The sequence below is a fragment of the Diabrotica virgifera genome, chromosome 7, assembly GCF_917563875.1.
Source record: "Diabrotica virgifera virgifera chromosome 7, PGI_DIABVI_V3a".
Lineage (NCBI taxonomy): Eukaryota > Metazoa > Arthropoda > Insecta > Coleoptera > Chrysomelidae > Diabrotica > Diabrotica virgifera.
In genome coordinates, this window is record NC_065449.1 from 230,816,597 (window position 1) to 230,844,571 (window position 27,975).

Consider the following 27,975-nt stretch of genomic DNA (forward strand, 5'->3'; position numbering starts at 1 on the left):
CCAACCTAATTTTTGATTGGAATTTTGCTATTTTTGGCAATTCTCACACGTATTATCGATAGTTTTTATTATAATAATATATGTTATGAGGATTTTAAAGATATGAAAATTGGTGTGGAGAAAGAGGATAAAAATAAAAAGGTGATGGTTTGAAAATTATGATTCTATTGTTTATATCTTTGCCGTAAATTTCGGTCAGCTTTGACTGGTTGTATCTCAAGAACTACTCGTCATAATTAAAAGTTTTTCTTTTAAAAGAAGCGCCCTGCCGCTGTCTTTCGAATACCGTTTTCACAATTTAATTTAGTTTAACATTTCCCGATATATTCTATTTGTTTATAAGCCAAAAAATTGTTTATAATTTTAAAATATTACTGAGGCCGCTTAAATAGTCCAATTTCAATTCTGTAAAGTACATTAGATAGGTATAGTGTCTTTTTATGAAAAAATCGTAGTTATTCTTATGCACCATAATTATTGTCGTTATTATAGCGACCGTAAATTTTTAATTAACATTTCAATTGTTGCTAAACTGTTTATTCAATTTCCATTGGCTTCTGGAATTATAATATTTACGGAAAGCGCTTTTACGTTACCAAGTTATTTAATTATTGATTAACAACTACTTATCTAAAAGTTTAGTTGAAAATTAAAGATTTTGTTGGAAAAACCCGCTTTTTCCAGGGAAAGTTTTCGTCGAAGTAAACCGGAAAAAACACGTCTCTATGCAGAATTTAATTGCGGTGAATTTTTATTTGGGTGTTTTTGGTCTAAAGTTAAAATCTTTGGAGTTATAGAGCAAAAATTGAAAAAAAACACGATTTTCGGGCGCCATTTTGTTTATAAAAAAAGTAGCACACTATCTGCGGACTTTGCATATCTATATTATTAATATATACAATCATAAGATTCGATTCCAGCAATAAAATTGCTGGTAAATAACTTTTCCCAAAAATGTCCTATTCTCCGATAATCAGCCCAGACTATTGATCTTTAAACAGGGGCTATCTTAAATATAAAATTCTCTTTTTTGTATTAAACTGTACAATAATTTTTTTAAAAACAAAGCAGGTTATCAATCGAAGTAGCACAGAAAACTACAGTAAATATCGTTCCCATCCTACCAGATTGACAAAAGGTGAGAGAAGAAAATTAAGATGAGAGAATTTTAAATAACTCACAACCCATCTGCTCAGCGTGGTAAAAGTTCCAACAAGAAAGATTCCTTAGTACTCAACAAAAGAGTAAATGAATTAAAATGTATGAACATTTTCAATTTATTTGAAACACGAAAATGCAGCAGCTACATAATACTGTGGTTAAATCGGAGAGTACAGGAAGAGTATATACCGATTTCGGAGGTTGTTTCCTCCTCATCAGTAGTCCCATATCCTCTTCTCTCCGATTTCCCCAGGCATCATAATTTGGGCCTTTCCGAATTGCAAAGAACGAAATGTCACGGATGTACTAGACCCATCTACCGAAAAACAAAGTAAGTTATCAATCGAAGTAGCACAGAAAACGACAATAAATATCGTTCTCATACCACCAGATTGACAACAGGTGGAATACTTATTTTGGTTACAACCTCCCGCGATTTTCAAAAATTATAAATCTTACAAGATGATGAGAAAATTAAGTTTCTCTCTAAAATTCTCATTTCCTAGGCATCCTTCTTCTTTTGCCCTTTAATTCGTCCAATTCTGAACATAGGCTTCCCCCAGTTTCCTCCATTCGCTTCTGTTTAGTGCTTTCTGTTTCCAGTGCGTTCCTCCTATCTTTTTAATGTCGTCTCCCCATCTCATCTGGGGTCGTCCTCTTGCTCTCTTTCCTGTCCATGGTTTCCATTGTTGTATCGTGCTATTCCACCTATTGTCCGTTTGTCTAGCGTTATTACCTGCGAAGCTCCATTTTAGCCTGGTTATATGTTGACCTGCGTCTTTGACTTTTGTTCTATTTCTGACCCAGTTGTTTTGCTTTTTGTCTGTCAATTTTACTCCTAACATTGCTCTCTCCATGGCTCTTTGTGTCTTTATTATTTTATCCATGTTTGCCTTGGTTAAGGTCCATGTTTGGCATGCGTATGTGAGAATTGGGAGTATGCACTGGTCAAACACTCTTGTTTTTAAGTATTGTTGTATTTTTTTATTCTTTAGGACCCATTTTAATTTTCCAAATCCTGCCCAGGCTAATCTGACCCTTCTTTTTACCTCCGCTGTTTGGTTTTCCTTATTTATTTTTATAATCTGTCCCAAATATATATAATCATTAACCGCTTCTATTGTGGTGTCGTTTAGTATTACGTTTCTATTGTCTTGTGTGTTTGTCATTGTTTTTGTTTTGGCAGAATTCATTTTTAGACCTATTTGTTCGGATTCATTTGCTAGTTCGGTTAGCATGGTTTGTAGTTCTTCAAAACTTGATGCTATGACTACTACATCGTCTGCATATCTTAGGTGGTTTAGTTTCTTTCCATTTATGTTTATTCCCATGTTTGTCCATTCCATTGTTTTGAAAACATCTTCCAGTGCTAATGTAAATAGTTTAGGAGAAATAACATCTCCCTGTCGCACTCCTCTGTTAATTGGTATGGGTTTTGTGGTTTCTTCCAATTGTACTGTCATTGTTGCTTTCTTATATATATTATGTATTAGCATTCTGTATCTGGAATCTATTCGACAGTTGTTTATAGCTTTTTCTATTGCCCACATTTCCACGCTGTCAAATGCTTTTTCGTAGTCAACGAACGCTAAGTGCAGATCTATATGGTATTCGTTAGCTTTTTCTATTAGTGTCCTAATTGTTAGAAGATGGTCAGTGGTGCTATATCCCTTTCGGAATCCTGCCTGCTCTACGGGTTGATACGAGTCCAATTTGTGTGTTAGTCTGTTGTTGATAATCCTCATGAATAGTTTATACGTTTGCGACAGCAGTGAGATGGGTCTGTAATTTTTTATGTCCTTTCTGTCGCCTTTCTTAAATAGCAGGATTGTAAGACTTTCGTTCCATTCGTCGGGTATTTCTCCTTTATGTAGACACTGATTAAACAGATTTCTTAATGTTTGTAAGATTTCCTCTTTCCCTTCTTTCAACATTTCAGCAAGGATTCCATCTGTTCCTGGTGCTTTGTTGTTCTTTAATTGTGATAGTGCTGCTTCTATTTCATAATTTTCTATTTTTGGTAGTGTTTCTGAGTTTACATTCGTGATTGTTTTCTTGATATATTCCTGAGTGTTGAAGTTTGCGTCTTTCTTTGAGGTGTATAGTTCTTTATAAAACCTTTCTACTTCTTCTGATATCTTATCTTTTCTCCTCTCTTCCCGTCCTGTTTCATCCTTTATTGAAATGAGTAGTGGTTTCCCTAAATTTGGTCGTAAGCATTTTAGGCCCTTATTTCTCTCAATTACTTTCTCGATTTCATTTTCAGTGTGTTTTCTTAGATCCTCTCTGGTTTTTCTTCTAATAAGTTTGTTTAGTTCTACGTATTCTACTGTGTTTCTTTTGTTTTCGCTTATTAGTTTTCGTCTACTTTCCATTAATTTAACTGTCCCGCTACTTAATCTATTTTCTTTTGTTGTTAGTTTTTTGGCAGTTTTCAGTTCCGCTTCCAAGAGTTTTTCTTTCATTTCTTCATGGATCTTATTAATTTCTGACTCTTCCTTTGCTACTTGTTGATTATAGTTTTCCCTTAAAGTCTGTATATATTCTTCTGCGTTTTGTCTTATTCTGCTATGGTCAATAGCCGTTGGTTTTCTTCTAGATTTCTGCGTCGCTAGTTTGCTTATTTCTATTTTGGCTCGTAGTATGCGGTGGTCGCTGCCAGTTGAGAATTTATTAAGTGCAGTTACGTCTTAGAAGATTTGTTTATTTTGGCAGAGGAAGTAGTCTATTTCATTTTTTGTCACCCCATTTGGGGAGACCCATGTCCATTTTCGGTTTGGCTTCTTATTAAAGTATGTATTTATTGCATGAAGGTTTTGTTGTTCCAAATATTCTAGTAGTCTTTCGCCCCTAATATTCCTTGATCCAAGTCCGTAGTTTCCTATTTTGTTTTCTGAGTCTTCCATTTTCTTTCCGATTTTTGCGCTAAAATCTCCCATAACGATTGTTGTTTTTATATTTTTGTTTTCCATTGCTGTGGTGATGTCATCATAAAAGTTATCAATTTCTTCCTGGCATCCTGTATGATTTATAATTTTTGAAAATCTCGGGAGGTTGTAACCAAAGAAAATATTCCATCTGTTGTCAATTTGGTGGTATGGGAACGATATTTATTGTCGCTTTCTGTGCTACTTTGACTGATAACTTACTTTGTTTTTCGGTAGATGGCCCTAGTACCATTGTATGTAGGAAATCTACAACTTTTTTATATATACACTTTTTTCACATAACTTCATTTATTCACAATATATTCAAATACCCGAATTCCCAAATGCCCGAAAATTCAAATACCCGAATGTTTGATTTTTTATTTTTATCTTCCACAAAAACTTTTTTCTTCACAACATTTGATGAAAACTTTCTTTATGTTCCAAAGCACTGTAATTTTTTTATTTAAGGTATTTATTTTTTCTCCTTATTTTGATTTAATATCTAAAAAGTATCTTAAATTTATAATCGAAAAGTCTAACGTCAAAATATCTGCTTTTTTTAGGTCAGTGCGTTTTTTGTTCGTTGAAATCTCTACATTAGATAGTGTAAAAGTATACATTACTATGGCGAATTTTCTCAGAAATGTAAAAAAAACTCGAATTCGATTTTTTTTATTAATGATATAAAATTTTGAGCTTTTTAATAAAATTTACAGTTTAATTACTCGAAAAAAGTAAGTCTACATGTTACACTGAAAAACGAAAAAATTGCAAATGCACCAAACATATTGATTGAAAAATCATGCGAAAATAGTTGATTTTCTTAAGGGGATGGTTACGAACTTTCGGCTTCAATGCTATTTAAATGGGATTCATTTTTTTCGAATCCTGAGAAAAGTTATAAGTACACATATTTAAACGCAGAATGAAAGATTACGTTATTACCGAGGGCCGAAAGTCCCTGAAAACTTCAATAATGTTTATTTTAATACAGTGAATGTTTATTTAATAAGTTACAGGGGTGAAAAATTCATAGAAAATTTAGTGTGATTTTTAATTTCAAATATCTCATTAAAAAGCAACATTTTATTCATTCTAAGGGACTTTCGACGGGTAGCGGGTAGGAACTCCTTTGGAGTCCCTCGGATTCTATTGGATAGTCCTATCAGGGAAAGTGAATCAATCCCTGCCCCCTGCAGATTCCAGGAGCTTCCTGACCCGGGAAGCTAGCACCTGCTAAGGGTCCCTTGTCCAGGGTCACGGATGAAGTCCAGAACGGCATCCAAGGCGACGAAGAATACTTCCGGTACGGCGAAGATGGCGGAGCTGGCAACCCTTGATTTTAGGGATAGTATAATCTCACAAACCAGTAGCGTCTGTCTCAGAGTGAGCGGCTACAAACAGCGTCTGACCCAGAGTGGGCGGCTGAATAAGAACTCACCAACCCGCATGGCAATAGTGGTGTTTTAACTGCCATTACCCCCCTCTTTTTATCATGGCGAATAATAAAACAAACGGAAATGGTCCCCAGGTGGGTAAGGAAATTTCTGAATCCCACACCTCAAAGGTCTGCCTCACGGATTCTGGGGGAGGCAATAATTCGCTCTTGATAGATAAAAACAAAAACCCACTAAGACGAACACAACAGAAACCAAGAAAATCTATCAATCTGTCAATAGGGACATACAATATTAAATCAATGTCCACGGATGAAAAAGTACATGAACTGGAGGAAGAACTAAAAAATATAAAATGGGATATCATAGGCCTATCGGAAACTCGAAGGAAAGAAGAAAACCGAATACAGCTAAACTCCGGGAATCTACTGTATTATAAAGGAAATGAAAAGAATAGTAATTTTGGAGTAGGATTTATAATAAATAAAACCATAAGTAAGCATGTTCAAATAATCAAAGGTATATCAGATCGTGTCGCCTATGCCATACTCAAAATAAGAAGAACAACAATTAAAATTATCCAGGTATATGCCCCCACGACAGCTTATGATGACGAAGATATCGAACTATTTTATGAAGATATTTCAAAGGCTATGGAAGAACATAAAAATCGTCTCACAATAGTAATAGGAGATTTCAATGCTAAACTGGGTAAGAAACTAAACAAAGAAGAAACTAAAATAGGAAATTTCGGATACGGCCAGAGAAATGATAGAGGTGCTACTTTGATGAACTACCTAGAAGAAAAGCGTCTATACGCAATGAACTCCTTCTACAAAAAAAAGTCCCAAAGAAAATGGACATGGATCAGCCCTAATGGGTCCACAAAAAATGAGATCGACTACATACTGTCCACGGAACGATATATCATTAAAGATGTAACAGTTCTTAACAAATTCACAACAGGTAGCGATCACAGGATGGTCAGAGCAAAAATTAATATCGACGGTAACTATGAGATGAAAAGAAAAATAATAAGAAACTCGGATATAGTAGATAGAAACAAACTAGGGCAATATAAAGAGAACTACAAAGACCTGTTAAAAGAACAATTCACCGAAAAATTAGACAGTGATGATAAAGATATAGACGAAATAAACAACATACTTACAGCAACGATGGTTACATCAGGAAAAGAAATAGCAAAAAAGGATGTTAAAAAGGACAACTATGTATCAGAAGAAACAAAGAAGCTTATGGATAAAAGAAGAAAGCTTGTCGAAGAAGGCAAAAGGAAATCTATAGAATATGTAGAAATCAATAAGACAATAAGCAAAATGATAAAAGAAACTAAGAGAAAAGAACAAGAAATAGAAATAGAAGAAGTAATACAGAACAACAAGAATATGAAATGCTTAAGACCGAAACTCGGCAGATTTGAAATAAACAAAATAAAAGACGTAAACGGAGTAGAAACAAACATTAAAGACGACATCATAAATATAATCCAACATTTCTACTCAGAGTTATATAAAACAAAAAAGGAACCATCAGAAGAAATAAAAACCCAACTTAAGTCGAAAATAAAAAATGTCAATTCAGAATTACAGCCAGAAATAAGCAAATCAGAAATAAAGAAGGCATTGAAAGAAATGAAAAACAACAAATCGCCTGGAAAAGATGGAATAACTACAGAGATGCTGAAATATGGTGGAAAAGTGGTAATTGATACTCTCTATTCCCTTTTTAACAAAATATTAAAAGAAAAAAGAATCCCAAACAACTGGAAGGAATCCGTAACCATTATCTTACACAAGAAAGGGGACAAAGCAGATATAAAAAACTACCGTCCTATAACACTCCTCAATGTAATGTATAAACTCCTAACAAAAATTTTAACCAACAGATTGACGACAGAATTCGACGGATACCAATCGAAAGAACAAGCTGGTTTTAGAAAGGGATTTAGCACAAGTGATCATTTATTAAGTATGAAAATCCTTATAGAACGAGCAAATGAATACAACATCCCTCTATATGTAGCGTTCATAGATTTCGAAAAGGCTTTTGACATGTCGAACATTGGGCAGTGAAAAGTTCTTTGATTAACAGCAGAATTGACCACAGATATACAGACCTAATTGCCAATATATATAAAGATGCCACAACAACAATTAAAGTATACGAAGGAACACAATCAATTCAAATAAATAGAGGCGTAAGACAGGGTGACACAATATCACCGAAACTTTTCAATCAGGTTCTGGAAGATATCTTTAAAAGATTAGAATGGGAAGAAAAAGGTATAAAAATTTGTGGACAACGCTTGAACCATCTAAGGTACGCCGATGACATCGTATTGATAACCGATAAAAAAGAAGAATTGTTTGAAATGATGAAAGAACTGGACATAGAAGCCGGAAAGATAGGCCTTAATATGAATTACAGCAAGACCAAAATCATAACAAATACAGATGAGGACATCACAATGAGGATCGGACAAGATGAAATTGAACAAGTTCACGATTATATATATCTGGGTCAAATTATAAAACTTAACAAGGAAAACCAAACAGCAGAGATCAAAAGACGAGTTAGACTGGCATGGGCGGCATTTGGAAAACTAAGCTACATCCTTAAAAACAAAAGATATCCACAACATCTTAAGGCCAAGGTATACAATCAATGCGTACTCCCTGTTCTCACTTATGGTTCACAAACGTGGACGTTTACAAAAGCAAACATGGACAAGATCATAAAGACGCAAAGAGCAATGGAAAGGCAAATGTTGCACATAAAACTATTGGATAAAAAGAGAAACGAGTGGATAAGAGAGAAAACCAAAGTTAGGGATGTTAGACAAGAAGTTGCAAAGTTGAAATGGAGATTTGCCGGACACACTATAAGACAAAAGGAAGACCGATGGAACAAAATTCTCATAAATTGGAGACCGTGGCAGTATAAAGGAGAGGAAGACCACAAATGAGATGGGCAGATGATGTCAAGAAGCACGTTGGCTCTAGGTGGATAACTGTAGCGACAGACAGAGAAGAATGGAAAAGGATTGGGGAGGCCTATGTCCAAAGATGGACCGAAGAAGGCTAATTAGATAGATAGATAGAAGGGACTTTCGGCCCTCGGTAATAAAGTGATCTTTCATTCTGCGTTTAAATTTTTCAAAAATACTTAGTTAGTTTTTTCAGGATTCGAAAAAAATGATTACATTTAAAATACATTGAAAATTTTGACAAGCGTCAAAAATAACTATATACTCAGAAATCAGCAAATTCAACTACATCTTAGATCTAAAGTTTTTGATGCATGCATTATTCGGATATTAACATATGGGGCACAAACATGGACAATCACAAAAAAGAATATGAACATACTCAGAGTCACTCAACACGCGATGGAAAGAGCAATGCTTGGCATATCACTTAAAGACAGAAAAACAAACACATGGATAAGACAGAAAACCAAAGTCACCGATGTGGTACAAAAATCACTAAAATTGAAATGGGAATATGCTGGATATGTAGCTAGGAGCGATCTAAACAAATGGCACAGAACAATTCTAACCTGGAGACCATACGAACACAAAAGACCCAGAGGCAGACCTCCCATGAGATGAACAGATGATCTGAAACGAACTGCCGGGAAAAACTGGCTACAAGTAGCGTACAACAAAAAACAATGGAAAGGAAGACTCGAAGAGGCTTATGTTCAGATGTGGACGTGAATGGCTAGACGAAGAAGAAGAAGAAGTGTCTATAAATATCATGAATATTAGTCCAGACAAATAAGATTTTCTCGTGACACATCCCCTTCCAGGCCGAAGCAAAATTTTTTGAGTAGTATGGACACCTATATTTTTTTTTTTTTATTTAAATTTATTTTGCAATCTGTTGAGTGTCAACAATAAACAAAAGTAATTACATTGACTAAGGACAAGAAATATTTTACCCACTGGCAAAATCAAAGTACAATTTTTATAAAGTTCTGTACAAAATAAATTACATTTCATAACTACTAACTCATTAGTTTAAAAGTTTACTCTAAATGGTAAGTCCAATGGTTTGAACCTCTTTAACCTACGCTGTTCTTGGGAATTGTCTAGGAGGTTAAGTGCAAACTGGTTTTCATGATCCTCCAACTTGGCAATGTAAGCAGCGCTACGTTTTGTGATGACTTCTTGTACCGTATCAGTTTTAAGGTCTCGATGAATAATTCTATTGTTGATGTACCAAGGTGCATTAGTGATGGTTCTGAGGGTTTTTGATTGGAAGTGTTGGATGATTTCGATGTTGGAGTGACTGGCTGTTCTCCATAGTTCCAACCCATATGTCCAGATTGGCATAAGTATTGCCTTATAGAGCAGCAATTTATTATCCAGAGATAGTCTTGATGAACGGCCCATTAACCAATACATATTTCTGAATTGGAGACTTAGTTGCTTTCTCTTGGTCCAGATATGTTTCCTCCATGTGAGACTTCTGTCCAAATGAATACCAAGATATTTTACCTCGTTGGCTGATGGTAATTGGTGATTGTTTAAAGTTACAGGAGGACAAGTTCCTCTTCGTGTTGTAAATGTAACTTGAATAGATTTTCCTTCATTCACTTTAATTTTCCATTCCAAAAACCAAGTTTGTACTCTGTCTAGATACGTTTGAAGGATATGCGAGGCATAAATAGGGTCTGTGTGTGAGGCTAGGATTGCAGTATCGTCAGCAAATGTTCCTAGCATCATTTCTTCTGTAAGTGGTCTCTCCTCTAGTGGTTCCTGAAGAGGTGGAGGTATATCTGCGGTAAACAAGAGATACAAGGTAGGTCCCAGCACGCTACCCTGTGGTACGCCAGCTTTGATAGAATAGAGTTTGGAAATTGCATCTTGGTATTTAATAAAGTAACACCTACCTGACAAATATGACTCAAGAAGAATGTAAAAGCTGTGCGGTAATGTCTTTTTTAGCTTGTATAGGAGGCCTTCATGCCATACCTTGTCAAATGTCTGCCTAACGTCAAGAAATGCCGCTGAACAGTACCTTTTGGCCTCAAAATCAGCATTTATATGTTTTACCACTCTGTGAACTTGTTGGATTGTTGAGTGATGGGACCGAAATCCAAACTGGTGGTCTGGAATTAGATTTTTGATCCAGGGTTCGAGTTTTTTTACTAATAGTTTTTCGAAAACTTTAGACGTGATTGGCAAGAAGCTGATTGGCCTGTACGATGTAGTTTCTTCTTGAGGTTTCCCCGGTTTTAGAATGGTTATTATCTGAGACACTTTCCATTGATCAGGAAAGTAACCTAAGTTTAATATGGCATTGAATATAAACGTTATAAGTTTTATGCATTTGATAGGTAATTCTTTCAATACTTTTCCACTGATCAAATCGTACCCTGGAGATTTTTTATCGTTTAAATTATTAATAGCCAAGATGACTTCGGACGACTTAAATTTCGGAATAGGCAAACTCATTTGATATGGACTTTGAAGAAATGAGAATACGTCTACTTCCACAGGTGAATTCACTTGATTGGGAGTAAATACTTCGGAAAAATACTCTGCAAAACAACTTGCTTTCTCTTGTGCACTACGAGCCCATTCTCTGTCCGATTTTCTAATTGGAGGTGACGGTTTCTGGGGTTGTTTCAGTTTTCTCGTGGCTTTCCATAGCGAATAATCGGTATCTTAAGTGGAATCTAAATTTTCCAAGTAGTACTGAAGTGATTGGTTTTTGAGATCTTCGAAGAGCTTTTTTAATTCCCTTGATGCACTATTGAATCTACGCTTATCAGCAGGATCTCTGGTCTGTTGCCATCTTTTCCTCTGTCTTCTCTTTAGCAAAATTTTTTCTTTGACAACTTGTGGGCAGTCATTTATTATGCATTTATTTTGTATTTTTGGTGTTGCTTGCCAGGCAGCTGATTGGATATTTGTAGTTAGTTGTTCCACAGCAAGAAAAATGTCCTCTTTGGTTTTTAGTGGAATGTCTAGAGACACCTTGTTCTCCAGTATAGATCTGAATTTTGGCCAGTGTGTGCGTCTGTTATAAAGTGAGGGGGATATTTCTTTAATAAGTACCTGGGTTCCAACTGTGAATAGTATAGGCGAGTGATCAGACGATAATTCGTAGCATGATGTAGCTTTTATATTAGACCTAGGGATGTTCTTAACTACAGCAAAATCGACCAAATCGGGGATTTTATTTCTGTCCGAGGGCCAGTATGTTGGTTCGCCGGTTGATGAATAATCCATATTATTTGACTCTATGATATTTAAGAGAACTCTACCTCTCGGAGTGATTAGTCTTGATCCCCACCTGGTATGTTTGGCATTATAGTCCCCTGCTGCTATGAAGCGGCTCCCAAGTGAATTGAAATAATCTTTAAATTGTTCGTTTGTGATAGAGTGTCGTGGGGGGCAATACAGCGCAGATACTGTAAGTGGTCCATCCCAGTCTTCAACCACACTATATATTAATAACATATATGTTTCGTGCAGCCGATTTTGATGATATACGTAGTTATAAACAAACGAACATCAAAAAACGGTAAATTTTCGCTTTTTTCGTCTATTACTAAAAAGTGAAGCATTCTAAACAAATTTGAGAATAAGAAATTCATAATCATATAAAAAACTTCAATATGACGTTCGCTGAGTATGTCTATCCTTATTCGTTGCTTAGAAAATTGGAAAATAAGTAATAAATTTTGAGATTTTGTAAATGTTTATAACTTATGTAAAAATTAAGTTAGAACCTTCTTATTACATGAAATGCTGAGACAACTTGTGCTCAGGGCCTATTTTACCACTAGGCCCGTGAGGCACCTGCCTCGGGCCCGTATTTGAATGGGGTCCGAAAAGATCACCAAACAAAACATGTTTATTACAATAACATAACAAATTTTCAAAATTCTTTCATTTTACGAACAGCCAATGATAAATGATAAGAGTTATAATTAAGTGGATAGGCGCAAACTTTCGGCTTCAATGCTCTTTAAATGCATTCATTTTTTCCAATCCTCAAAAAACTAATAAATATTTTTAAAAAATTTAGACGCAGAATGAAAGATTACTCTATTACCGAGGGTCAAATGTCCCTTAAATATATTTATAATAAATAAAAAGTTTTATTTTGAATAAGATATGTATTTAAAATTAAAAATCACACTCAATTTTCTCTTTTTTTCACCCCTGTAACTTATTAAAATAAACATTATCGTAGATTTAAGGGACTTTCGGCCCTCGGTAGTAGCGTAATCTTTCATTATGCGTTTAAATTTTTCAAAAATACTTATTAGTTTTCTCAGGCTTAAAAAAAACGAATGCATTTAAATAGCATTGAAGCCGAAAGTTTGCGCCAATCCCCTTAAACAATGTTTAATTGTTTAAATATAAATTTTATTTATTGTCGATAAAAATTTTATTTTCTTGTGGAACTATATTTCTTTTAAATAATTAATACATTTAAAAAAGTTATTATTATTATTAAATTATATTTAGGGGTCCGAAAATTGTGTAGTGCCTCGGGCCTGATTTGAAGTAAAATAGCCTCTGCTTGTGCTTAAATTATATTTTAAATTACAAAGCAATTGGTCTAATAGTTTAAAAGTTATTTAATGTGTTTATCCTAAATTCATTTTTTTTTTGCAACACTATAAGTCAGAAAATTATGAGGCTACAGTAATAGGTACCTACTTCGGACAGTTTATGAAAGAAGAACATTATTTATACTATTAACTTAATTAAAAAAATGACAAAAAGTAATTTTAAACAGTGTAAAATTATTTTGCAAAAACATGTTGATTTTTTGCTTACTTATAAACAATTAGAATAACTTTTTAACCTTATCCGTAGAAAAATTATTTTTTCATATTTAGAAAGACTGAATTTTTATACACATTTAGAAAAAAAAAAACAATTGTCCTAGGACAATTAGGGACGAAGTTAGCCCCCCCCCCCCGTTCTTGCGATTCTTTTTTTGGTATTTTTTTTTAATTAATAGTGTAAATCTTCTTCTTTCATAAACTATCCAAAGTATTACTGTAACTTCATCATTTTCTGACTTATAGTGTTGCAAAAAAATAATTTGGGATAAACAAATTAAATAACTTTTAAACTATTTGACCAATTGCTTTGAAATTTAGGGTATGATTTAAGCACCAGAAGTATCAGCATTCTGTGTAAAAAGAAGGTTCTAAGTTAATTTTTACATAAGTTATGAATATTTATAAAAACTCAAAATTTATGATTTATTTTGCAATTTTCTAAGCAACCAATAAGAATAGACATATTCAGCGAACGCCATATTGAAGTTTTTTATACGATTTATGAGTTTCTTACTCTCAAATTTGTTTAAAATGCTTAACTTCTTGGTAATTGACGAAAAAAGCGAAAATTTACCGCTTATTGATCTTTATTTGTTTATACCTATGTATATCATCAAAATCGGCTGCAGTAAACATATTATAGGTTGTTATTATTATAGATGTCCATACTACTCAAAAAATTTGGTTTCGGCCTGGAGGGGGTTGTGTCACGAATAGGATATTTTTTTCCTTATTTTTTCTGAACTACATATATACTGTTTTGTACTTCACACACAAAATAACGCAATGCTGTACTTCTTTTTGTCCGTACCTCGTACCTAAAGGATTTAATCAATTGCAGCTTAGCTATGTTAGCACTTCCACCATAAGAGCTTATAAGTAGATTTTTTACAGTATATTAAATTTAATAACATCCTCCTTCAAATATTTACCCTGGCAGTATAAGTAATTCCGACACGTCCCTTCATCAAATAAAAAAGTAATTTAAGGCACCTAAAAACAAACAAAGTAGGTAAAATTGCCCTTTAAGAGAAGAGCAACCAGTCAGCCAGAGGTCTCCCGGTTCTGCTGACGATGTTAAACGGAGCGTTTTAACACGTTTCCCATTAGGAAACAATGGGATAACGGAAGGACGTAACATTTAGCGGAAGACTGAGGTGTTAAATTGAAGGATATCGAATACATCCTTTTGAGAAGGAAAGGATAGTTTGTTGGATGGATGCGATCAAATCTGATTTTATTTTCTTCCCTTTAAATGATTGATTTGGGTTGAACGACATCTATTAACTGTCAAATGGACACTAAAATAAATACATTTTAATTATTTTAATTTTTTAATTACAGCTCTGTTTTTGATGCAACATTAAAACAAATAAACCAAAAAAAAAAAAGGTTTTTGTTGTAAAAAATTAGTAATCGAAGTATTAATGCTCTTTCATATTATAAGAATTTTGAACGTGCAAGGGTTTTCTCGTGCGATAGTTTTGACGCACCTATCCTTTTCATACAATAAGAATTGAGTCGCACGAAGATATTTTGCTGTGTTGTTTGGTATATTATTTTTATTTACACTTTGTGGCTGAGGTAGGTACATGATACGATGTCGGATATGTATCATTACGATGTATCATTACAAATTACAAATGGGTATTTTTTGTCCATACTTTTGTCCTAATGTACTGTAATGCGTATTTAATTCATTTGCAATTTCTATTTTGGCAGTTATTATTTCTTATGTTTTTAATTAAAAGCCTTAATTTGTTTTTATAATCGTTGTTCTACTAAGTTATTTGTGGATCCTGGATTAGCTCATCTAATTATCTCATACAATATATGTAATAAACTATTCTAAATGGGAAATAAGCCACAATTGAACTAACAAAATGATTTTATTAACGTTTCGATATCCGATTTGGGCGTCGAAACGTTAATAAAATTATTTTTTTTAGTTAAATTGTGGCTTATTTCCCATTTAGACTAGTTTATTATAAAAATTCCACAAGGAAACAGCTTCAGAACAACATTACAATCTATGTTTTTCATCTACAGAATTTAAAAGACCCTCTGTCATCCATTCATTTTTAAATGTTGTTCCCGTCGTTTTAAATGTTGCTTTTAGATAATTTCACACAAGACGTGACCGCCGCCCTACTCCAGTTTTCACCGAGTTGTTTACCCTATAAAACTAAATATAATTTCGTAGAATAAAAGGTATCTTTTTATATGGAGCGAAGTCAAATTATAGCGTTGTGTTTACTTTATCGTCGAAGATTAATAACCTATATGTTTCCTGCAGCCGATTTTGATGATATACACAGTTATAAACAAATGAAGATCAAAAAACGGTAAATTTTCGCTTTTTTGTCTATTACTAAAAAGTAAAGCATTCTAAACAAATTTAAGCATAAGAAACTCATAAATAATATAAAAATCTTCAATATGGCATTCGCTGAGTATGTCTATCCTTATTTGTTGCTTAGAAAATTGCAAAATAAGTCATAAATTTTGAGAGTTTATAAATGTTCATAACTTATGTAAAAATTAAGTTAGAACCTTCTTATTATACGAAATGCTGAGACTTCTTTTACTTAATATACATGTTAAATTTCAAAGCAATTGGTCAAATAGTTTAAAAGTTATTTAATTTGTTTATCCCAAATCCATTTTTTTGCGACACTATAAGTCAAAAAATTATGAGTTACAGTAACACAGTTTATGAAAGAAAAACATTTATACTATTCACTTAATTAAAAAAAAAGACAAAAAGTAATTTTAAACAGTGTAAAATTATTTTGCAAAAACATGTCGATTTTTTGCTTACTTATAAACAATTAGAATATCATTTTAACCGTTACCCGTAGAAAAATTATTTTTTAATATTCAGAAAGACTGAATTTTTATATACATTTAGAAAGAAAAACAATTATTGTCCTAGGACAATTAGGGACGAAGTTAGCCCCCTTTTTTCTAATTCACATGTTCTTGCAAAATAATTTTGCAATAACCAAGTATATTCAAATGGGAAATAAGCCACAATGTTACCTATGTAATAGAGTTAAATTGTGGTAAAATTGTGGCTTATTTCCCATTTGAATATACTTGGTTATAAAAATGCCACAAGAAAATAGCTTCAGAACAATTTTGCAATATTTAGAATTATTTTTGGTCATTTTTTTAAATTAAATTAATAGTGCAAATCTTCTTCTTTCATAAACTATCCAAAGTATTACTGTAACTTCATCATTTTCTGACTTATAGTGTTGCAAAAAAAAATTAATTTGGGATAATCAAATTAAATAACTTTTAAACTATTTCACTAATTGCTTTAAAATTTAGGGTATGATTTAAGCACCAGAAGTCTCAGCATTCCGTATAATAAGAATTTTCTAAGTTAATTTTTACATAAGTTATGAATATTTATAAAAACTCAAAATTTATGATTTATTTTGCAATTTTCTAAGCAACCAATAAGGATAGACATATTCAGTAAACGCCATATTGAAGTTTTTTATACGATATATGAGTTTCTTACTCTTAAATTTGTTTAAAATGCTTAACTTTTTGGTAATAGACGAAAAAAGCGATAATTTACCGTTCTTTGATCTTCATTTGTTTATAACTATGTATATCATCAAAATCGGCTGAAGGAAACATATAGGTTATTATTATAGACGTCCATACTACTCAAAAAATTTGGTTTCGGCCTGGAGGGGGGTTGTGTCACCAACAGGATATTTTTTTCCTTATTTCTCTGAACTATATTAACTGTCCAGCGTGGTACAGTTGGACAATAGACAGCGAAAAAATTGTATGCTACCTTCGTAGAAGATGCTATTTGTATTAGACCAGACTGAACTCTTTGAAAATGGTAAAAAGTGAAAAAAACCGGATGGAACCAATTATAAAAGGAATAAAATATAACAAAAATGAAAAACCAATTTATGGGCAACCTGAGTTCGGTAAGTAGAAGTGGGTGAGTTTTAAGGGTAATTTTAGTTGTTCTAGAAGCTTAAGACCAGACACCTCTTCTTAAATCAGGGTCATCTCATTAACTAACTTTCTTGTCTCGAATGTGATAGAGTGTATATAGGGCAAATATAGTAGTGGTTAAAACAAAGGATAATGTAGCATAAAAGTGACTGCAAAACAAAGAAAAATTCTTGTGCAGTAGCACACCATTCCAACACAACAGACCACACATGTAATGTATCAGATATAAGACCGTGGAGATCGAAAAAACAACTATAAAAAAGATTATTTCTCGAAATGTATAGCATCAACAAAAACAAAGTCAATCAATTATAAGACAGATATTTCCAAGTTAAGCGTGCTTGAAGATGCACATAGAAGATGCAAATGTTAAGAATGCTCGAAGACCATCGTCACGTGTATTATTGCCGATAGAATTAGTTACATAAAATGCAACATTTTGTAAGTGGAAATATTACGAATATGTATGTTATGTTTGTATCTAATTGTAACTTAATTTTGTAGTACGTTCCTGATGAAGTTGAAAAAAATAAAAATTTAACGAAATATCGAATTTGCGAAATAAATGTAGTTTAAATTCAAGCCGCAGACAGCTTCCCGCTATTTTAACACTATTCCGTAGTGTTATACCCTTAAGGCTGTATGACACTATGCATTTTTTTGTATCGTTTCTGATATCGTTTCTGATATGTCAAAAAAATGCATAGTGTCATACACAGATACATGAAACGATATCAGAAACGATACAAGAATTTGTGTCAGACACAGATTCTTGTACAAGAAATACGCCAATTTGTGCGCAGAGAGCAAAAACATAAACCTGCTGGTAAAACATCTAAATTGTCATAATGGCGGCTGAAAAGGGATCATATACGATTTATGTCGATGAATTTATTTGTGTTTTTGTAGGCATTATTTATAATTTTTTTATTGATACTTAATACAGGGTGATTGATTAGTGGGGTAGAGCTCAATAGATCCGCTACAGTAATAGATAGCAATAAAAGTTAATAAAAAAAATTTTAGCCAACTTTGAGCTTCACATTACAAAATTAGTTAGAACGTTACAGGTTGTTCGATAACACAGTGGCAGACCAAACTTATGTTTTTTTGAAATGGAACACCCTATATTTTATTTTATATTCGAAATCCTGTTAACTTCTCCATCACAAAAATATAAAGGTTTGTCATGTTATACAGGGCATTTACAAAGTTATAACCAATTTTGTATGAAAATCGTAACAAGTTCAACGCCCTGTAAAAATAAAAATAAGCACAACAGCAATGGTTTATTAATGCCATATTTTTTATTTATTGTCAACATTTTCAAGAATTATTGACATTGCTAATTTTTCATTACATCAAATACAGGATGAGTCAAAACGCAAGTACATTATTTTCTCAGTAATGTATTATGTATGTATGTATACCCTGTATTTTATATCATTATTGAAAAGTCACATTACCGTACTTTAATTTTTATATAACATTCCCTGTGTCAAAATTTATTAGTTTTCGAGATATTTTCATTTTTCAGAGCAAATTATTTTAGGTGTTTAAATTTATCTAAATTTTAAGTAAGCCATGACTGAATTGACAAGTGACGATTACTGATTATCAATCCGGTAATCAATGTAAGAATGTAGCCAATAAAAAAATAAAAATAATTTATTAGTAATACATTTTACAAAAAAACACACAAACACGAAATACAACATTTTGTGAAGACAATTAAACACTACTTTTGTATTTAAATGTAACAATGTAACAAATAAAGAACGAAAAATAATTTATCAGTAATATATTTTGCAAAAAACATGTTTGAAAAAATTAGAAGCTACTTGTAATAAAATATTTTTAATATTTAATTACATAAGGTGTCCAAAATTACCTCCTAATACATTTGTGCATGCCTAAAAACGATCATTGAATGAGCTACTTACTCTACTAGGTCTGGATCCCGCGTATGAAAAAAAAGTTGATTAATAGCAAGCTGAAAATTTGTTAATAGCTTAAGGGTGTCTAGTCGGACAAACTTTGATATATGGGAACACTGGAACAGGGGAAGTTTTAATTGTGGAACAGGTTAAAAATTTGGAACAATCAGACCACGAAAACGGCACATGTATTTTGTCCGACAGAACAAACTTAAACTCTCCGAACAGAGATTAAACTCTCATGCAAAAATCAGACTGCTATTTATCACCAAATGGGCGTTTTAATGAGTGGAACATGTAGAATATGTGAAATGACAGGAATTATGACAGGTGATAAATAGCAGTCTGATTTTTGCATGAGAGTTTAATCTCTGTTCGGAGAGTTTAAGTCTATTCTGTCGGACAAAATAAATGTGCCGTTTTCGTGGTCTGACCGTTCCAAATTTTTAACCTGTTCCACAATTAAAACTGCCCCTGTTCCAGTGTTCCCATATATCAAAGTTTATCCGACTAGACACCCTTAAGCTATTAACAAATTTTCAGCTTGCTATTAATCAACTTTTTTTTCATACGCGGGATCCAGACCTATACGAAGCATTTGTAAAATAACACATCGAAATATACTTTGTATTCTATTTTTCATCTCATTCCTTGGTGTTGGAGGTATTTTATAAACTTCATTATTAACGTAACCCCAAAAAAATCAGTCCAGTTTATTAAATTCTGGTGATTTGAGGGGCCACGCTACTGGTTCATTGAAAAATGAAAATATCTCGAAAACTAATAAATTTAGACATAGGGATTGTTATCTAAAAATTAAAGTACGGTAATGGTACTTTTCAATAGTGATATAAAATACAGGGTGTTCCATTTAAAATTACTGAGAAAATAACGTACTTGCGTTTTGACTCACCCTGTATTTGATATAAAGAAAATTAGCAATATCAATCATTCTTGAAAATTTTGACAATACATAAAAAACATGGGATTAATAAACCATTGCTGTTTTGCTTATTTTTATTTATACAGGGAGTTGAACTTGTTACGATTTTTATATAAAATTGGTTATAACTTTGTAAATACCCTGTATAACATAACAAACCTTTATATTTTTGTGATGGAGAAGTTAACAGGATTTTGAATTTAAAATAAAATATAAGGTGTTGCATTTAAAAAAACATAAGTTTGGTCTGCCACTGTGTTATCGAACACCCTGTAACATTCTAACTAATTTTGTAATGTGAAGCTCAAAGGTGGCTAAAATTTTTGTTATTAACTTCTATTGCTATCTATTACTATAGCGGATCTATTCAGCTTTACCCCACTAATCAATCACCTTGTATATGGATTACCGTTCTACTAATAATTATATACATTTAGCTTCTAAAGTTCAAACTATAACTATGGCTTTCATTGTGTTGCATAAATTTTAATAGAGGGAAATAAAATAGTTCCTAATTTGGATCAAACTCAAGATAATTCTAAAGCAAATATTTTAGCACAAATATCAAAACAAAATAAAAACACAAATAGTCAACCTTATCAAACAGTCTAAGTAAAAATTCTGGTTAATATTAAATTAAATTAAATGTTAAATTCATAAGCTTTTAAAAGTTTATAAATTTTATAAAATCGTTAAAATCAGCTGTATATGCAGTACTACCACTCCAATGTAACGTGACACAGGGTGGCAAACAAAATTTCGACCAATCACGTGCCGAATTACGTACCATTTTCGGTACAAGAACTTGCATAGTGTCATACAGGGCAAAAATGTATGTACAAAAAACGATACAAGAAAATGTATTGTAATGATCTGCTTTTTATTACTTTCATATCAATTAGTCTTTATTTGATTACTCCAATTAATTATTCAATTAATTATCCAATTGTTGCAAATCATTCAAAAAAAAATTAAGAAAAAATCTCAGGGTGCCTTTTTTATAATACAAAAAAATATCTAACTTATCTTATGTTATACTTATCTTCTCTTGTGGTTTCAGTATCTCTTAGTTGATTCTTATCGGGAAAAAAATAGGAAAGGGAAATAAATAGAAATACATAAATAAACATACAGAAATATCTTTTATTATCAAATTCAATACTCTAAAAATCGATCAATTAAAACCTGTGGACATAGCTGTCCGAATGAAATTTTTACCACTTAAATTTATTCTTGTTCAAATAAAAATGTATCGGTTTGTTACCGATGACGTTGATATAACAAGCTAAACAAACAAATTTAGGTATTCGCGAAAATTACTTATACTTCCTATTTAATTTTTGAAATATTGGAATCTTAATTCAAATGCTTTTACTCAAAATTTTAGTTTCCGAACATAAAAAAATCTTTCACATAAATCACCTTTTGCTTCACTCACAATGATGTCTCCTCTTGACCCAAACAGCTCTCCCTTGTTGACTATGTTAGGCAACCCAGGCTACCCATCAAAGCCCTCTCCGTTCTCAAGCTTCAATCCAGCAGCATACCAGCACTAATTCTCTAAAGTAACAACGAGCCAGGCCTCTTTTAACCAGTACTCGATTCAAACAACTCCAAAATTCTCTCCTCTCCTTCTCACAATAATACAGAATCAAAGAGGTATTTCTTCTCAATTTGATATGTCTCTCGTTCCACTTTTCAGCTCCACTCTCCACTATCAAACAAACACTGGTACTTGCTTTTTAACTATCCACGAAAACTGTGACTACTCTTCTGGGATGCCGGTCACATAATGAATTCCTCTTTCCAAAACTATCTGAAAATTCAACCTTCTCTCCTTCCCATTCCAAATTGCCAAACCAATCAGAGACATTTCTTCTTCCCCATTCTTTTTTTTTTCATTCAAAAAATACCCACGCATTCTTTCAAAAATATTCCTACCATCATAATAATTACTTTCGGGAAATTCTACAAAATTTACTCGGGGTTAAACAAAAAGATATTAAAATTCCAAACTTTCTTTTACATTATTTTCTAAAGATATCATTACCTGTGGCTTTTGGCCTCGTGCATAACAAAGCACCGTTATAATCTCCAAATACCCTGAACAATTATTGTCTATTCATATCACTTTCAGGGAAAAAACTCATTAACGATAACCCACTTCTTAAAAACTACTTATAATAAATAGTTACAAATCAATATACAGGGTGTATCAAATTTATGTGCCCGCGTTATATTAAAATTAATAAAGTTTTTTATTCTATCTTTGATTGATAAATTGATACACAATAGTATATAACTTTCTAATATCAGAAACGATATCAGAAATGATACAAGAAAATGCATAGTGTCATAAAGCCTTTATACAATATATAATTTCACTCCAGTCACCCCTACAGCTTAGCTGCATTCCTACAGTCATTATCGGAAACAAGTGTGTAAAATCAGATAAAAATAGGCATGCATATAATAGCATAAAATATATACTTACAAGTCAAACACTAAATAATGGAAATTTTCTTCCTGGATACTGTCGTGTAATCTCACTGAAACACAAAGAAAAAAAACCCGTTAATATCGAGAGAAACAACAACAAGACGGAAACATGCAAATTGAATAATAGCATAAAATTTGTATGTAAAAGCTGTACCTAGGAAAAAAACTGTGTAATAAGGTTGCACAACATGTAATTTAATAAAAATAAGTGAAAAATAGCATGTTTTAATAGGATGCGAAAACTACTGGTAAAATATTTAAAGGCGTTCATGAGATTTATATACAGTGATGGTGAAAAGTTAGCAACCGCTTAAACGTTTATAGGCGAGCGGCACGCGCCCCAAAATGACCAGGGGCTCGATTTTTGATCCTTCGCTTCGTTATCGAATGTATTCGCTTCGTATACTAAACAGATACGAAACGAATACGTTCGATAACGAATCGAGGCCCAGGTACTATCCACGGTGTGGTGAATGGCTAATTTTGATCATAATTTCATAACCTTGTCAAAATCGCACTTTACCCTAAAAATAAAAAATCACGTTTTTCTTAAAATTAAAAGTTGCGCCATTTTTTTCTATAAAGCCCATATTGCAGGTAAAATAAAGCTTAAAAGAAGAACTATAAGAAAACAACATCCGTAACTACCTGACACCCGAGACTAGTGTGAAATTTTTAATTCAGTCGACATGATTGAGTCTGGAGACATAATAGGCGAGCGGAAGGTACCCCTAAAATGACCAGGTAGGTACTGACCACGGAGAGGTGAATGGCTAATTTTATTCATACTTTATATTTTTGAAGGTGCTGAAAACGAAAATGAGGTTTATTTTGAATTTTATGTGGGGGAATATTGTCAAAATCGCAATTTTAACCTAAAAATAAAAAAAAGAAATCACGTTTTTTTGCGTTTACCTCGCTACAACTCTGTTCCCTTTTAATATTTTTTTCTGAAATTTTTACAGTATATATTTCTCACCTTTCTTAAGAGAATGGTACTTACTTCAAGGTTTCAGTCTTATTCTAATAAAAGTTATGAATTCTTTAAAGTGAAAGGTGCAGATTTCTGAATTGCAAAGTTCAATCGCAAAAGTTGAGCGACGAAGTTTGAAATTTAGCTTTTTAATCACGTGTATGTTAAAGTATAGAGTACAAAGAAGTTTTTTGGAAAGTGTTAGATCAAAATGTTTTATAGAAAAAAATAGTGCAACTTTTATTATCGACGTTAAAAATCCCCAATATAACGGCTATTTTTCGAGATACTGACCATGGGTGGTGAATGGCTAATTTTGGTCTTAGATTATGTTTCTGACGGTGCTGAAAACGAAAATGAAATTTATTTTAAATTTTAGGTGGGGGAATATTGTCAAAATCGCAATTTTACCATAAAAATAAAAAAAAATGAAATCACGTTTTTTTGCGTTTAACTCGCTACAACTCTGGTCGATTTTAAGGTTTGTACGCTATATGTTGCTCAGTTTTTTTAAGACAACGGTATCTGTTTTAAGATTAAACTTTGCAATTCACGAATCTGCACCTTGTACTTTAAAAGATTCATAACTTTTACTAGAATCAGACTAAAAGCTTAAAGCAGAAACCATTGTCTTCAAAAATGTAAGCGATATACAGGGTGTAACAAAAATACAGGTCATAAATTAAACCACATATTCTGGGACCACAAATAGTTCGAATGAACCTAACTTACCTTAGTACAAATATGCACATAAAAGAAGTTACAGCCCTTTGAAATTACAAAATGAAAATCGATTTTTTTGAATATATCGAAAACCATTAGAGATTTTTTGTTGAAAATGGACATGTGGCATTCTTATGGAAAGAACATATTAAAGAAAAATTATAGTGAAATTTGTGCACCCCATAAAAATGTTATGGGGGTTTCGTTCCCTTAAACCTCCCCAAACTTTTGTGTCCGTTCCAAATAAATTATTATTGTGGTGCCATTAGTTAAATTCAATATTTTTAAAACCTTTTTGCCTCTTAGTATTTTTTCGATAAGGCAGTTTTTATCGAGTTGCGGCTTCTTTTTTAATATGTTTACATAAAAATTTTATGAGGGTTTTGTTCCTTTAAACCCCCCAAATGTTTGTGTACGTTCCAGTTAAACTATTACTGCAGAACCATTAGTTAAACACAGTGTTTTTAAAACTTTTTTGCCTCTTTGTATTTTTTTGATAAAGCATCTTTTATCGAGATGTGGCTTCTTTTTTATTATGGTTCAAAATATACTTAAAAATGTAAATCATAAATAAATTTTCATATTATTACCAAGTCTCCATAATCGTACTTTACCATATAAAAATATGTGGTGGATTTGACAAATATTCAAATATCTCGATAAAAACTGACTTTTGGAAAAAGTCCTAAGAGACAAAAAAGTTTTTAAAAACTTGTGTTTAACTAATGGCGCTACAACAGTAATTAAATTGGAACGTACACAAAAGTTTGGGGGGTTTAAAGGAACCAAACCCCCATAAAAATTTTATGGGGTGTCCAAATTTCACTATCATTTTTTCTTAAAATACTACTACCATAAGAATACCACATGTCCATTTTCAATAAAAAATCTATAATAGTTTTCGATATATTGGAAAAAATCGATTTTCATTTTGTAACTTCAAAGGGCTGTAACTTTTTTTCCGTGCATATTTGTACTAAGGTAAGTTAGCTTCAATCGAACTATTTTTGGTCCCAGAATATGCGATTAAATTTATGACCTGTATTTTTGTTACACCCTGTATAGTGTACAAACTTTAGAAAATAATATTAAAACGGACCAGAGTTGTAGCGAGCTAAACGCAAAAAATCGGGATTTCAATTTTTTTTTTATTTTTAGGGTACAATTGCAATTTTGACAATATTCCCCCACCTAAAATTTAAAATAAATTTCATTTTCGTTTTTGTCACGGCCAAAAACATAATCTAAGACCAAAATTAGCCATTTACCACCCATGGTCAGTATCTCGAAAAATAAGCGTTATATTGGGTATTTCTAATGTCGACATTAAAAGTTCCACTATTTTTTTTTCTGTAAAATATTTTGATCTAAAACTTACCAGAAAACTTCTTTGTACTCTCTACTTTAACATAAACGAGATTAGGAAGCTAAATTTTAAACTTCCTCACACAACTTTTGCGATTAAACTTTGCAATGCATAAATCCGCATCTTTTCCTTTGAAAAATTCGTAACTTTTATCAGAAAAAGAATAAAATATTGAAGCAGGTACCGTTGTCTTCAGAAATGTTAGAGCTATATACTGTAAAAATTTCAGAAAAAAAACATTAAAACACGGAACAGAGTTGTAGCGAGGTAAACGCAAAAAAAACGTGATTTAATTTTTTTTTATTTTTAGGTTAAAATTGCGATTTTGACAATGTTCCCCCACATAAAATTCAAAATAAACTTCATTTTCGTTGTCAGCACCCTTGAAAATAGAAAGAATGAATAAAATTAGCCATTCACCCCTCCGTGGTCAGTATCTCGAAAACTAAGCGCTTTTTTGAGGGTGTCCCGCTCGTGTATAAAATAAGACACAAAGGAACACCCTTACATTGTTAATAATAGAATGATAATAGTAAATACGAAAATAAAAATTAACCCAAACGTACTGAGAATACAAAGAATTAGACGAAAAAAAGAAGTGTTTTATTCTAATCCTTTGGAAATTTTCCGCAGATTTAATCACATCAATTTGTGCTGTTTTTCTCAATCTGGATCTGTTTTTAACGTATTTCTATTTTATTGACGTAATTAATATTCCGTTTTTCAATTTGCAGGCATTTATTTATTTTTATAAAATATACCAAAATATTTACATTTAAATGTCAATTCGAATAAAATATTTTCAAAAATACTGAAATAACAATTACCAACAATGATATTCAAAGAAAAGGCCAGAGTTGTAATTCGTAAATAAATTAGCAGTTAATTCAAAGTATCCCCAGTTTATGTAAATACTGTAAGGGTAAAATTTCGTCTGTTTTCGCTGTATTTTATTAATTTCGCCACATCAGATGGAATGCTCAGAAAAGCGTAGTTATTAGGCAACTAAAGACAGAAATTATGAGTTGAGAGCGTAGGCGCAAAATTTCGCGCCAATTCGTTTTAAATGCATTCATTTTTTTCGAATACTGTGAAAACTAATAAGTATTTTTGAAAAATTTAAACCCAGAACGAAATATTGCATTATTACCGAGGGCAGAAAGTCCCTATAAAGTCCCTACAGGCGTGAAAAAAGAGAAATGTAGTGTGATTTTTAATTTCAAATATCTCAATCAAAATAAAGGGCCTAGCCGGGTAAGATGATGAAAAGTGCCCCCAACTCGATTCGAATTCCGTATAGGTCACCGTTTAGCATATATAGTGAAACTAACTTTCTAAAATTTTTAGCCCCTTAGGTGGTCATGTGAAAAATATGTATAAAATTGTATCAAAAAACGAAAAAAAAACCGAAAAAATGCGGTTTTTTATTTTTGAAGATGCGTTTCACCAATTTTAAAAATTTGAAAAAATTCAGGGTGAAACATTGTGTAAAAATACACGTTATATATTTTTTTCGTGAACACGAATGTCTTAGTTACTTTTTTTATACTCATTTAAAATTTTAAAATCGTTCTAAAATTTAAATTTCCCGCCAAAAATTAAAAAAATTTCGGACAGAACTTTTTAAAGCTTTCAACTTTTTTATTTAAAGCTTTTCGCTAGTTCTCGATGCGGCTGAGATAAAAAATAAAAACATAAAAACCCTAATTAGGCTCTAGGTGGGTCACATGACCACCTAGGGGCTAAAAATTTCAGAAAGTTAGTTTCACTATATATGCTAAACGGTGACCTATATGGAATTCGAATCGAGTTGGGGGCACTTTTCATCATCTTACCCGGCTAGGCCCTTTTTTGGTATTCCAAGGGACTTTCTGTCCTCGGTAATAATGCAATCTTTCCTTATGCGTTTAAATTTTTCAAAAATACTTATTAGTTTTTAGGTTTTTTTAGGATTCGAAAAAAATGAATGTATTTAAAATACCTTGGCGAGAAGTTTTGCACCTACGTTCTTAAATGGCATATTAAATTTTTTATAACAATTTGTATTATACGTTTTTTATACAAGGTGTCCCAAAAGTAGTGGAACGGTCGAATCTTTCGCGAACTAAACATCGGATCGAAAAACTGAAAAATAAGTGTTCAATCATTTTCAAAAATCTATCCAATGACACCAAACAACAACCCCCACTACACCCCCTGGGGGTGGGGTGGGGGTAACTT

The 27,975-nt window shown here is 32.4% G+C and overlaps 1 protein-coding gene across 4 annotated transcripts in view; it reads right to left on the reverse strand.

Moving 5' to 3' along the window:
* The window catches only part of LOC114344042 (calcium/calmodulin-dependent protein kinase type II alpha chain), a 712,828-nt gene that overhangs the window by 369,074 nt on the left and 315,779 nt on the right, over positions 1–27,975 (reverse strand). For all 4 annotated transcript variants that reach the window (XM_050655404.1, XM_050655405.1, XM_050655403.1 and 1 more), the window contains exon 4: positions 22,689–22,743. In XM_050655404.1, coding sequence (XP_050511361.1) covers positions 22,689–22,743 — 55 coding nt within the window. The remainder of the gene's footprint in view (positions 1–22,688; positions 22,744–27,975) is intronic.